Source organism: Corythoichthys intestinalis, chromosome 16 (assembly GCF_030265065.1).
Source record: "Corythoichthys intestinalis isolate RoL2023-P3 chromosome 16, ASM3026506v1, whole genome shotgun sequence".
Classification (NCBI taxonomy): Eukaryota; Metazoa; Chordata; class Actinopteri; order Syngnathiformes; family Syngnathidae; genus Corythoichthys; species Corythoichthys intestinalis.
This window is the reverse complement of record NC_080410.1, coordinates 6,038,681-6,052,010: the sequence shown is the minus strand read 5'-3', so window position 1 is coordinate 6,052,010 and position 13,330 is coordinate 6,038,681. Positions and strand designations below refer to the sequence as shown.

Sequence of the window (13,330 nt, the reverse complement as noted above, 5' to 3'; positions counted from 1 at the left end):
GTACTTTAAGTAAGTGGAATAATCTGGCGCATTCGTCTGTTAACTAGTCTTTAACATTCAAAACAAGACGGAAAAAATTATTTGACTAGATTTAAGAAAAATCTGATTAGACGTTATAAATATTCAATGTACTGAATGCATTACTGAGTTGTGACGGAGCTGCCATGATATCACTCATTTCGTGTGACGTCACTCATGCATCAGAGAGGAGGGGTTGTGGCGGCGGCGCAGAATTGGACAAAATTGCGTCAATTGTAGGGCTACAATGATTAATCGATTAACTCGAGTATTCGATAAGAAAAAAGATTCAAATTAAATTTTGATGCTTCGAGTATTCGTTTAAGTGGCGTTGTAATGGTTTGTTTTCGAAAGTGTTTGCATTTAGTTTCATTGAGTGGATACACTGCCCTCTAGTCTGCCTCATTTTACATCCCCAAATCCAGCTGCTCCCTGTTAAGACCAACTTAAGCTAGGTTTTTATTTGAGCCAATGTTTTTTAATGCATTCGTAATTTAGTTTAAAGGTATATTTAGCCAATTTTTGTGGGAATATGTGTCTGAACCATTTGTTAAGGGCATTGTTAAAAAAAAAAAGTATTTTATAGCATTTAAGCTAGTGGACTTTTGCTATGTAAGTTAGCCAATTGTTCTTTTGTTGTACATACGTAGATCGTTATTTATTCATTTTTTTAATACCGTTTGAGGCCCATCAGATATTTACATTTTTTTAATGTTCATCCGATTACTCAATTATTCGAACTAACTAGTTCATCGATTAATCGACTTCTTAAATAATCGATAGCTGCAGCCCTAGTCAATTGCGCACATTTGGAGGCCACATCAAGTATATAATTATCTGATTGCATTATCGGTTGAATTTTTTTAAAGTCTGGATTATCTGTGTGACGTCAAAATTGCCATTATCTGCCGATAATTATCTGTAACTGATATTATTGTGCATCTTTAGAAATAAGATAGCAAAGTCTGTTAAAAGAAGCGTGCTCAACGTACTAGTGTCTGAATTCGATTTCCTGCGTCTCCGGGTTGTAGTTTAGCAGCACGCATCTCTTGATGGTGTTGAGGCTCACCTGGCGGGAAATGAAATGGGTCATTTCACATAAGAACCCCACTTTAAACAAGCACACCAAATAAATACAGAGCTGAGGAATCAGAAAGCGTTTACTTTAAAAAAAAATCTTCAAAGTGTGACTCAGAAGACTATACTTTCATCATTTAGTCAGCTATTCTTAACCAATGCAAAAAAAGTAAGGCAACTGTGTGCCTTCAATACCTTGTGCACATTAATGGAGGGGAACATGTTCTGGAACATTGTGGCCACGAGTTTAATGTGCATGCCGTCCGATCCGAAGTTGTTGAGGATGAGCAGCGGGTGGTGCGTAAACTGTTGCGCGTGCATTCGGTGCTTCTTGAGAGACGAGACCACGTCTTTCACCAAGGTGTACTGCGACAAACAAAGTGGCTCTTTACTCCAGCTTCAATCGAACGTGAACTCCCAAACTAACATCCGTGCGCATCAGTGCGTTTACTTTGAAAAACATCACTTGGAAATCAAGTAGGAAAAACGTGTCATCACTTGCGCCGTCCGGATGCAACGGTCATGTTTCGAGTACATACCTTGAGCACTTTGAAATAAAGCATGGGTCCTTTCGGGAGTCGAGCTACCCTCTGTGAATGATGATAAATGGAAAACGTTAGCATGTAGATCAACAACTTTCAGTGCCATTGACTAGGGGTGTGACAATCTATCAAAAAGGTGATATATTGCGATACTTTGTAGCCCAAAACATTATCGATAAATTTATATAGTTTAAAAAAAGGACCCAACAGATTGCCACCAAAATCTTCCTTTAGAATCACGTCCAAGTTAGCTCACTGACTGCCATTGAGGCCGCTAAACATCCAAATCTTTTTGACTGGATTGGACACCTAGAGCCATCAATGCAGGTATACCGAAAATTTACATTTACCGAAATTCTTCACGATGACCGACGGAATTTTGACCATGTCGGTAATTTAGTAAAACAAGAAAATGTAGTCTTTTCATCCCGCTTTGATTCTGTGTTGTTCGACTATGTTCATTCCCCTTTAAGAAAGCAGTCAGTGTGCTTAAGTATGAAGTCACGTGGTAATCAGGAACTCAAACAGAAACCCGGTAGGCTAACGCTAGCGGCAATTGCTAGCGGTTATCGCTACAAGCTAACGTGATGGAGTCTGGCTTAAGGGAGCTTCGCCAGACTTTCGCCCAACATTAAGTAGACTCTCGGAGGCCTCCGAACCGGCTTACAACCGCTTTCCTCCCTGGTTCTCACGATTTCAGGAGAGGGTGCTTTCAATGCTTTCTACTGGTAGCCTGGCCAGAGGCCACAGTGTAACGATAGCGGCTAACGCTATAAAATGAACGTGAGGGGAGTCGGATAGCAGCTCTAACCTTGTCAAAACGGCTGAACTTAATGAGTGGATTGGGCACGGACCGCATCTAGCAATTAGTATGTCGCGTTATTTTGTATCTGTGTGTGATTTCTATAATATCTTTTATGAGGGTAAAACATTCAGCATAAATTATAATGCAACAATGAAGCCTAAAATACGACCGTTTAATGGCCACAGCTATTTTTCTGTATGTGCTTGCTTCATTAGGGGTCATTACTGCCATAATAAAATCTTAATTGTTTCAGTGGCAAAAGAGCAATATAGCTTTAATGTGTATATGTGTGTGTCTGTGTGGGGTGTCAGGCATGAAAATGGGTCAGGAGTTTAAAAGTTGAGAAGGGTGTGGCGGAAATATGTTCCGGTAGGGCTGTCCCAAACGACAAATTTTCTAGCGATTTGTCAGCCGACTATTTTTACGATTAGTCGACAAATTTTTTGTTGACGCTTATTACTTCACAAAAACATTTTGGAACACTTAAATTCTGTATTAAAGTGCAAATAAACATGTATATAACAATAATTAATCACACAAACAATGAGGTCAAATGTTGATAGCATTTACGACTGCAAAAGAATGGGAACAGATTCAGAACACTGACTTCGTCTTTCCAACATTATTCAAAACAATTCTTAAAAAAATATCTAGCATTATTATAGTGTACTACTATATATAACAGTATTATAATAATTAAAATATTCATTGCCAATCATATTTTTCAAAAAGGGTGTCATTTTAAAGCTATTCTTAATGTAGAATTTGAATTATATAATATTATAGAATTTACATATTATAGTATTAATTCTGAAGTATGTGGGATTAACTCCAGTGATTTATATATAATCGTGATTTATATGAACGTGTCGTGCTTTTATTTTGAAATGTACACCGGAAGTACGTTCGCTACAAAGCTAACAGGTTCACACTCCGCAAAAAAGCACTTTTCGTACTTGCTTGTGGTGTCACAGATTTTTTTTGTGTGCAAATGCTGTTAACGAGCGATTTTTAATATTTGAAGTGTCACCTTTAAACCGCAATTTTGCGTTTTGGAGAAGACTGCCAATGTTTAATACAGGCTAAAGTAGGTTGTCTTTTCCCCCCATTAGTCTCAATGTAGCAATGCTAACGTTTACAGTGTTTAATATAAGTGTTTCCTTATTTTGTACGTCTGAACTGTGATTCTACGGCTTGTTCATTACCAATAAACATCTGTGAAATGGAGTCTCATGTCATCTACATGCACGCACAAATGTATGCACGCACGCGGTGATAAAACGCAGCTGTGAAAATTATCGCCCTCATTTTTATTTACTTTGCGACAAATGGACTCATTGCATATCGCAACAGGCTTAGCAACTTCAATAAAACATGTCGTTAGTAGTTAGATGGAATTACCCCCCCCCCCCCCCAATAAATGTTCTCCATCATTCACGTAGGTCACCCTTTTTGACTTCAAAACTTCGCCGAAAGCTGAGTGATTTTCAAGCCTGGGGGTGCATGTGTGCGTGCATGTATTAAAAAAAAATGCTCTGGGGAAAAAAACCTGAAACCTTGAAGTAAACACTTGTGTTGAGTAATTATGTCATAGCAGCCATTAACAATAAGTTGTCTGAAGTGTTTTGTTCAAATTGTAAGTCATTTGTGTTACTATGTTTGCACAATCGTATTGATTTTTTAAAATGTTGTACATGTTTCAAGTCATACAAGCTGTTATAAATGTTCATAAATGAATTCTTATGGTTTACAAGATTTTTTTTATTTACTTAATGTTTAGACTGCATGTAGACTGCAAATGGGGATTTCCAGGGTAAAAGGGACAAATTAAAAATTGTTTGGGGGCTTTGATTACACCTCAAAAAGGTAATCTAGTTACTTTACTGATTACTTTATTATCAAAGAAACTAAGTTACTTTAAAAGTAACTTATCAGTTACTTTTTACCAATTTTTCTCCTTTTGCCGCCACAACATAAAAATGACAACAGAAAAATATCATTGCATGTAATTGAATTTTTCACAAAAGGCTTAATCTCTGAGTTAGCGGGGGTTTTATTATTCGATGGAGTTGACTTCAACCACCATGGACTCGCTCTAGCTTAGCCACTCCGGAGCCCTGAAACTAACAAATAACTGACAAACTGCACGGAATTTGTTCAAATCAACTCCAACGACTAAATAAACCTCCGCTCACTCCAAGATAAAGCCTGATGTCGAAAATTCTGAACTTCCCTTTTAAAATAAAGATAGCTGAATAGCTGTTAAAATATTGTCTATAAAAGCTGTAAAGCAATAAAACAAACAACAAAAATTAATGAAATGAACAAGAATCCCAAAACGTCTTTCTTTCATTCATTCATTCATTTTCCATGCCGCTTTTCCTCACGGGGGTCGCGGAGGTGCTGGAGCCTATCCCAGCTAACTACGGGTAATGGATCAAAATCATTTTTCGAGCAGATCATGTGACTAGCACCTTAGAAACTATCTTTTGCTTTGCTTAGCCAAAACTACACCTGTGGAGGCAAGATGGATATTTAGAATTTCTGTAAACCTAAGCTTTCAAACGCAACCAACAACAACTGAGCTTGAACAGTTTTATATATTATATATACAGTATTGGCCAAAAGTTTGGCGACCTCAAAGGTGGATACTTTGAAGAATGTAGAATATAAAACCTGTTTTCAGTTATTTCACTTTTTTTTTGCCATTCCACATGTTTGTTTGTGGTTTTGATGTATTCAGAGAGGATTTACAATAGTAGTGAAAATATATAAAACGCAAAAATGATGAGGTGTGTCCAAACTTTTGACTTTTGTTTCGGAGTCACCATCATGCTTTGCCCCCAGTTCCACAAAAGTAAAACTCCACCTATGGTTACAAACACTACAATAAAATCTGCCTAAAGCCTGGTTGCAAGCTGTAGAAGTGTCGGCTGTCTTGTTACCTGTAGGCTTTGTTTCGAGTTTTGACGCGTTGTGCTGTAATTCCAAGTGCTTCCTTGTTGAATTGGATGAAGAGTTTTTCGCGACGGACAGTCTTTTTCAGCCAGCGCAACGTTTGCAACGCACGGAGATATTTTTGTCATCTTTACTGGACAGAAATGTGAAGTAATGGCTGCATTTCCAGTCAGCAAAGGCAGCCATTTGCGGTATAAATCCTGCCTTTCACTGTTAGCATTCTGACAAGGCAGCGAGGCTATCTTGTTGACCGCCGTGGCAGACAGCGCTCAAACAGCATGGTAATACACGTGACCCGTTTTTTTTTTTCCCCTGATGAGAAAACGTGAGATGTGATGTCACTCCCAAACTCAAGAGCAATATTTTCTATTCAAATGCTCTTCATACATAACTACAGTATTCTTCATTCTACATACATTATGAGGCAAAAACAAAATAGTAACGCACAGGCACTAAGGAAACTTTAATTGGATTACTGGCCTGGATAAATGAACACGTTAGATTGCTCGTTACTGAAAGTAATCAGATTACAGGAACGCGTTACTGACAACACTGTATATTAGTCAACTAATCGTGTATAAAAAAAAAATAAAAATAAAAATTTTTTTAAAAAGTCTGCTGACTTAACGGGAGAAAAATAATCGTTTGGGACAGCCCTATTCTCAATGATGGGCTCCTCCGGCCCATTTATTTATTAAGGCTACGTTATTTAATCAAAATGACAAATGACACTTTTGAGGAGAAATGAGACACGGAGAAGTGATACACATCAAAAATTTTACAACCCAGATATGACAATTCAACATTTTTAAAGTTATTACTTCCAAATTCATAAATTCAATGCTTTTAAGACTTTTAAGACCCCGCTTGATCCCTAATTATTTGGAAGAGCATATTGCTAACTTATCCCGATATATCACCACATTGATATATTATTCACCTAGTGTGCTCTCACCATATTGACACTGCTGGGCGTCTTGCTGAAGATCATGAAGTGTGTCACCCCCATGGGTCCCGCTACGGCTACAAAGTCTTTCAGGACATTCTTTTTCCTGACCTGATGTAGGTGATGATTATATTAATTGTCGAATGTTAATTCACCAATTATTAGGAAATCATTCCAACCTTTAAACGCTCTGCTGTGTAGGGCTCCATGACTCTCCTGACGTCCGTGATGAGCTGAGCCACGTTTTTCCCCACTTGGCCACGATGGAAGACGAACGAGTGGGGGACGGTTCGGTACGTCTCCTCGGCCACATGGTTGGCTTCTGCTCTGGACTTTTTCTGGTTCTTAGTCTGTAGACGACATTAGTTACAACTCACAAAATGGCTCACGCGGCATCACGTGCTAAAGCCGCTTCTTACCTTTGATTTTCCCATGATTGAGCGAAGACAACAGTTCGAGTCAAAATATTTGACTTTGATTTTCTTTCATTTACTAAATGGATTTTAAAAACACACCGACTAGATTTTTATCCGACAACCTGACAGTGGCTTCCATTGCCACTTGAGCCACATGGTTCTTCCCCTGGTGGCTGCTTCCTGTGTGTGTGCCACACTTCAACATGTCCGTGTTTCCACGTACTTGCACGGTTAAATTTCCTAGTTACAAATACAAAAAACATCGGAGAAACACAAAAGTAGTGTACATAAAAATAGTATTGGTACAAAAATACTAAATATAGAAAATTCCGTTGGAAAATATATAGTTAAAATCAAAGAATCCTGAAACGTTTTTGTAATCATAAAAATAATAAAATAATAATAATAATTAAAAGTAAGCTTATGATAAATAAATACAGAAAATCTATTTAAAAAATAATAATAATGCTTGCCATCGACAATGATAGTCATCCATTTCATTTAAACTGGGAGGACTGGCTTTGGATGCTCAAGTCTGAGGGCCGTTAACGGCACTAGAAACAAAAATAAAAATACAAAGCATTAACTGTCTTTGTACAGAGTAAAACAAGATTTAAAGCTTCGCCATGACATGCACCACATAAAACAGAAACAAAAGTACAATAAAGCTAATAGAAAGACACAGGATACAGTGTACACAGATTTGGGAATAAGGTGAACAGTGGCGGAATGCAGGGGCGGACTGGGACTAAAAAGCAGCCCTGGACTTTGACTCAGTCCAGCCCACAAGAATCACTATACGAAGGGAAACACAGACCCCCTAGGGGGGTCCGGGGGCATGCCCCCCAACCCCAAGGGGCGATTAAAAAAAATTTTTTTTTTAAACATTTTATTGTAAAATGCATCAATTTCGTGCACTTTGAGAGAAAATGAAGAAAATGTGTCTAGCCTGTGACTCTCTGACTTGGGGCACTTAAAGTACTGCAAGGCTGAACTGGAGTTGGGTTAATTTTCTGGTCTAGCTCTATGGTCAACCTGAATAAACAAATGAAATAATTTATTTCTTATAATTTAAGTTTTATGTATCCAATGGATCATAATATATCTCTATATATCTCTGTCTATAAAATGATTTCATTGTTTATGCCATAATTCAGTGGTCTCCAAACTATTCCACATAGGGCCGCAGCGCGCGCAGGATTTAATTCCTACATAACAAGACAACACCTATGCACCAATCTGGTGTCTTAAAGTGTAATCAGTTGATTGCAGTCAGGTGCTGCTTGTTTTAGCAGAAACTTCATTGGTTAAACTGTTGGTACTCAATGGTTGAAACAAAAACCAGGGCCACAGCGGTCCTTGAGGACCGGTTTGGAGACCCCTGCTATAATTACCTTGGTCTTTCCAAAGGAAAGAACAAGGTTATGTTATTCTACAACTTTATTATTATTACCTTGGTCTTTCCAAGGGAAAGAACAAGGTATTGTTATTGTGCAACTTTATTATTACCTTGGTCTTTCTGAAGGAAAGAACAAGGTTATGTTGTTGTGCAACTTTATTACCTTGGTCTTTCCAAGGGAAAGAACAAGGTATTGTTATTGTGCAACTTTATTATTATAATTATTACTAGAAACTGCAATTTCGGGAGAAATTACACACCTTGGTCTTTCCTCTGTGGAGATACAAATCTTAGCCCCACTCAGGTCTATCAATAGAATGGACCATAATGCCAGTCAATGGCACTAAACAAAGTAAAAGCCATTAGAAAAGATTGGGAGAATTGGACGTCCATGGCCGTCAATGGCATCACCCTCCATAAGCGGCAATCCAATCAGGGACATTTGGGGGACACGTCCTCATGATATCTAGTCATTTTCTGTTGATTTGGGGAAAAAAAAAAAAAATCCCATTGAAAATGAATGGGAAAAATTTTGGACGTCCATGGACGTCAATGGTATCAATTTACATAAGCGTCAATGGAATCCAAACACATTGGCATCAATAGAATGAACAAACATGAAGAAATGCCATTGGAAATTAATGGGAAGTTTGGACGTCCGTGGCCGTCAATGGCATCACCCTCCATAAGAGGCAATGCAATCGGGGACATTTGGGGGACACGTCCTATTGATATCTAGTCATTTTCTGTTGATTTGGGGAAAAAAAAAAAATTCCCATTGAAAATGAATGGGAAAAATTTTGGACGTCCATGGACGTCAATGGTATCAACTTACATAAGCGTCAATGGAATCCAAGTACATTGGCATCAATAGAATGAACAAACATGAAGAAATGCCATTGGAAATTAATGGGAAGTTTGGACGTCCGTGGACGTCAATGGCATCACCCTCCATAAGCAGCAATGCAATGGGGCACATTTGGGGGAAACGTCCTATTGATATCTAGTCATTTTCTGTTGATTTGGGGAAAAAAAAAAAATTCCCATTGAAAATGAATGGGAAAAATTTTGGACGTCCATGGACGTCAATGGTATCAACTTACATAGGCGTCAATGGAATCCAAGTATATTGGCATCAATAGAATGAACAATCATTAAGAAATGCCATTGGAAATGAATGGGAAGTTTGGACGTCCATGGACGTCAATGGCATCACCCTCCATAAGCAGCAATGCAATCGGGCACATTTGGGGTTAACGTCCTATTGATATCTAGTCATTTTCTGTTGATTTGGGGGAGAAAAAAAAAATTCCCATTGAAAATGAATGGGAAAAATTTTGGACGTCCATGGACGTCACTGGTATCAATTTACATAAGCGTCAATGGAATCCAAGTACATTGGCATCAATAGAATGAACAAACATGAAGAAATGCCATTGGAAATGAATGGGAAGTTTGGACGTCCCTGAACGTCAATGGCATCACCCTCCATAAGCAGCAATGCAATTGGGGACATTTGGGGGACACGTCCTATTGATATCTAGTCATATTCTGTTGATTTGGGGAAAAAAAAAAATTCCCATTGAAAATGAATGGGTAAAATTTTGGACGTCCATGGACGTCAATGGCAGCACCCCCCATAAGCGTCAATGGAGTTGGGGACGTTTGGGGTATACGTCCTATTGATATCTGGTCATTTTCCGTTGATTTGGAGAAATGTAGTTTTTTCCCCATTGAAAATGAATGGGAAAAATTTTGGACGTCCATGTAAGTCAATGGCGGCACCCTTCATAAGCGTCAATGGAATTGGGGAAGTTTGGGGGACACGTCCTATTGATATCTGGTCATTTTCTGTTGATTTGGGGTAATTTTGTTTTTTCCCCATTGAAAATGAATGGGAAAAATTTTGGACGTCCATGGCAGTCAATGGCATCGACATCCATATAATCAATCAGTAGATTCGACATGCATGGCCGTCAATGGCATCAATGCAATGTAAATTCCATTGGAAATCCCATTGGAAGTGAATGGGACTTTTCCCATTTGAAATGAATGGGATAGTTTTTGGCAAATTTCCAAGGAAGCGTAATTTTTTTCCAAATTCTGTATACAACTTTTATGCCCCTCACCGTCCCGGAATTTTTGATGCCCAAATTATGTGATTTGGTCAAAAATTGTAGGACTAGATACATTTTGAAACTTTTTTTTTTTTCACGGAAAATTGCCGTTTACGGACGAACGGAAAAATTTTCGGGGCCATTTGTAAAGTTTCCTGTGTCACGCGAAAATTCCGGTCGTGCCGATACTTGAACGGTGCCGATCGGTCTAACGGTTCGGGCTGTGAAGCGCGCGTTTTTTTTCCATTCAAAATGAATAGGAAAGTTTTTGGCAAATTTCCGGGGAACCGTAAATTTTTGCCAAATTCTGTATACAACTTTTATGCCCCTCACCGTCCCGGAATTTTTGATGCCCAAATTATGTGATTTGGTCAAAAATTGTAGGACTAGATACATTTTGAAACTTTTTTTATTTTTCGGAAAATTGCCGTTTACGGGCGAACGGAAAATTTTTCGTGGCGGTTTGAAAAATTCCCATCGTCACGCGAAAAATCCGGTCGTGCCGATACTTCAACGGTGCCGATCGGTGCTACGGTTTGGGCTGTGCGTTGGCTCAAAAAAACGCGGAGAATTATTGAATAATAATAATAATAATAACTAGAAACTGCAATTTCGGGAGAAATTACACACCTTGGTCTTTCCTCTGTGGAGATACAGATCTTAGCCCCACTCAGGTCTATCAATAGAATGGATCATAATGCCAGTCATTGGCAAAAAACAAAGTAAAAGCCGTTAGAAATGAATGGGAGAATTGGACGTCCATGGACGTCAATGGCGGCACCTTTCATAATTGTTAATGGAATCGGGGAAGTTTGGGGGACACGTCCTAATGATATCTAGTCATTTTCTGTTGATTTGGGGGAAAAAAAAAAATTTCCCATTGAAAATGAATGGGAAAAATTTTGGACGTCCATGGACGTCAATGGTATCAACTTACATAAGCGTCAATGGAATCCTAGTACATTGGCATCAATAAAATGAACAAACATGAAGAAATGCCATTGGAAATGAATGGGAAGTTTGGACGTCCATGAACGTCAATGACATCACCCTCCATAAGCGGCAATGCAATCGGGGACATTTGGGGGACACGTCCTAATGATATCTAGTCATTTTCTGTTGATTTGGGGAAAAAAAAAAAAATCCCATTGAAAATGAATGGGAAAAATTTTGGACGTCCATGGACGTCAATGGTATCAACTTACATAACCGTCAATGGAATCCAAGTACATTGGCATCAATAGAATGAACAAACATGAAGAAATGCCTTTGGAAATGATTGGGAAGTTTGGACGTCCATGGACGTCAATGGCATCACCCCCCATAAGCGGCAATGCAATCGGGGACATTTTGGGGACACGTCCTAATGATATCTAGTCATTTTCTGTTGATTTGGGGAAAAAAAAAAAAATCCCATTGAAAATGAATGGGAAAAATTTTGGACGTCCATGGACGTCAATGGTATCAACTTACATAACCGTCAATGGAATCCAAGTACATTGGCATCAATAGAATGAACAAACATGAAGAAATGCCTTTGGAAATGATTGGGAAGTTTGGACGTCCATGGACGTCAATGGCATCACCCCCCATAAGCGGCAATGCAATCGGGGACATTTTGGGGACACGTCCTAATGATATCTAGTCATTTTCTGTTGATTTGGGGAAAAAAAAAAAATTCCCATTGAAAATGAATGGGAAAAATTTTGGACGTCCATGGACGTCAATGGTATCAACTTACATAAGCGTCAATGGAATCCAAGTACATTGGCATCAAAAGAATGAACAAACATGAAGAAATGCCATTGAAAATGAATGGGAAGTTTGGACGTCCCTGGACGTCAATGGCATCACCCTCCATAAGCCTAAATGGAATTGGGGACATTTGGGGGAAACGTCCTGTTGATATCTAGTCATTTTCTGTTGATTTGGGGGAAAAAAAAAAAATTCCCATTGAAAATGAATGGGTAAAATTTTGGACGTCCATGGACGTCAATGGTATCAACTTACATAAGCGTCAATGGAATCCAAGTACATTGGCATCAATAGAATGAACAAACATGAAGAAATGCCATTGGAAATGAATGGGAAGTTTGGACGTCCCTGGACGTCAATGGCATCACCCTCCATAAGCAGCAATGCAATCGGGGACATTTGGGGGACAGGTCCTATTGATATCTAGTCATTTTCTGTTGATTTGGGGAAAAAAAAAAAAATTCCCATTGAAAATGAATGGGTAAAATTTTGGACGTCCATGGACGTCAATGGCAGCACCCCCCATAAGCGTCAATGGAATTGGGGACGTTTGGGATATACGTCCTATTGATATCTGGTCATTTTCTGTTGATTTGGAGAAATTTAGTTTTTTCCCCATTGAAAATGAATGGGAAAATTTTTGGACGTCCATGTAAGTCAATGGCGGCATCCTTCATAAGCGTCAATGGAATTGGGGAAGTTTGGGGGACACGTCCTATTGATATCTGGTCATTTTCTGTTGATTTGGGGTAATTTAGTTTTTTCCCCATTGAAAATGAATGGGAAAAATTTTGGACGTCCATGGCAGTCAATGGCATCGACATCCATATAGTCAATTGAATCCAAGTACATTGGCATCAGTAGATTTGACATGCATGGCCGTCAATGGCATCAATGCAATGTAAATTCCATTGGAAATCCCATTGGAAGTGAATGGGACTTTTCCCATTCGAAATGAATGGGATAGTTTTTGGCAAATTTCCGAGGAACCGTAATTTTTTTCCAAATTCTGTATACAACTTTTATGCCCCTCACCGTCCCGGAATTTTTGATGCCCAAATTGTGTGATTTGGTCAAAAATTCTAGGACTAGATACATTTTGAAACATTTTTTTTTTTTCCGGAAAATTGCCGTTTACGGGCGAAGGGAAAATTTTTCGGGTCCGTTTGAAAAATTCCCATCGTTGCGCGAAAATTCCGGTCGTGCCGATATTTGAACGGTGCCGATCGGTCAAACGGTTCGGGCTGTGCAGCGTGCGTTTTTTTTTCATTCAAAATGAATAGGAAAGTTTTTGGCA

The 13,330-nt window shown here is 38.7% G+C and overlaps 1 protein-coding gene across 1 annotated transcript in view; it reads right to left on the bottom strand.

The window, feature by feature from the left end:
* ppan (peter pan homolog) overlaps positions 1–6,989 on the bottom strand; it is a 28,960-nt gene extending 21,971 nt beyond the window's left edge. Inside the window, exons 1-6 of the mRNA XM_057861212.1 lie at positions 6,766–6,989; positions 6,526–6,696; positions 6,356–6,457; positions 1,635–1,685; positions 1,291–1,461; positions 1,011–1,087 (exon numbers count right to left, since the gene is read on the bottom strand). Of these exons, the coding sequence (XP_057717195.1) occupies positions 1,011–1,087; positions 1,291–1,461; positions 1,635–1,685; positions 6,356–6,457; positions 6,526–6,696; positions 6,766–6,780 (587 nt within the window). The 5' untranslated portion in view covers positions 6,781–6,989. The remainder of the gene's footprint in view (positions 1–1,010; positions 1,088–1,290; positions 1,462–1,634; positions 1,686–6,355; positions 6,458–6,525; positions 6,697–6,765) is intronic.
* Between the last annotated feature and the right edge of the window lie 6,341 nt (positions 6,990–13,330).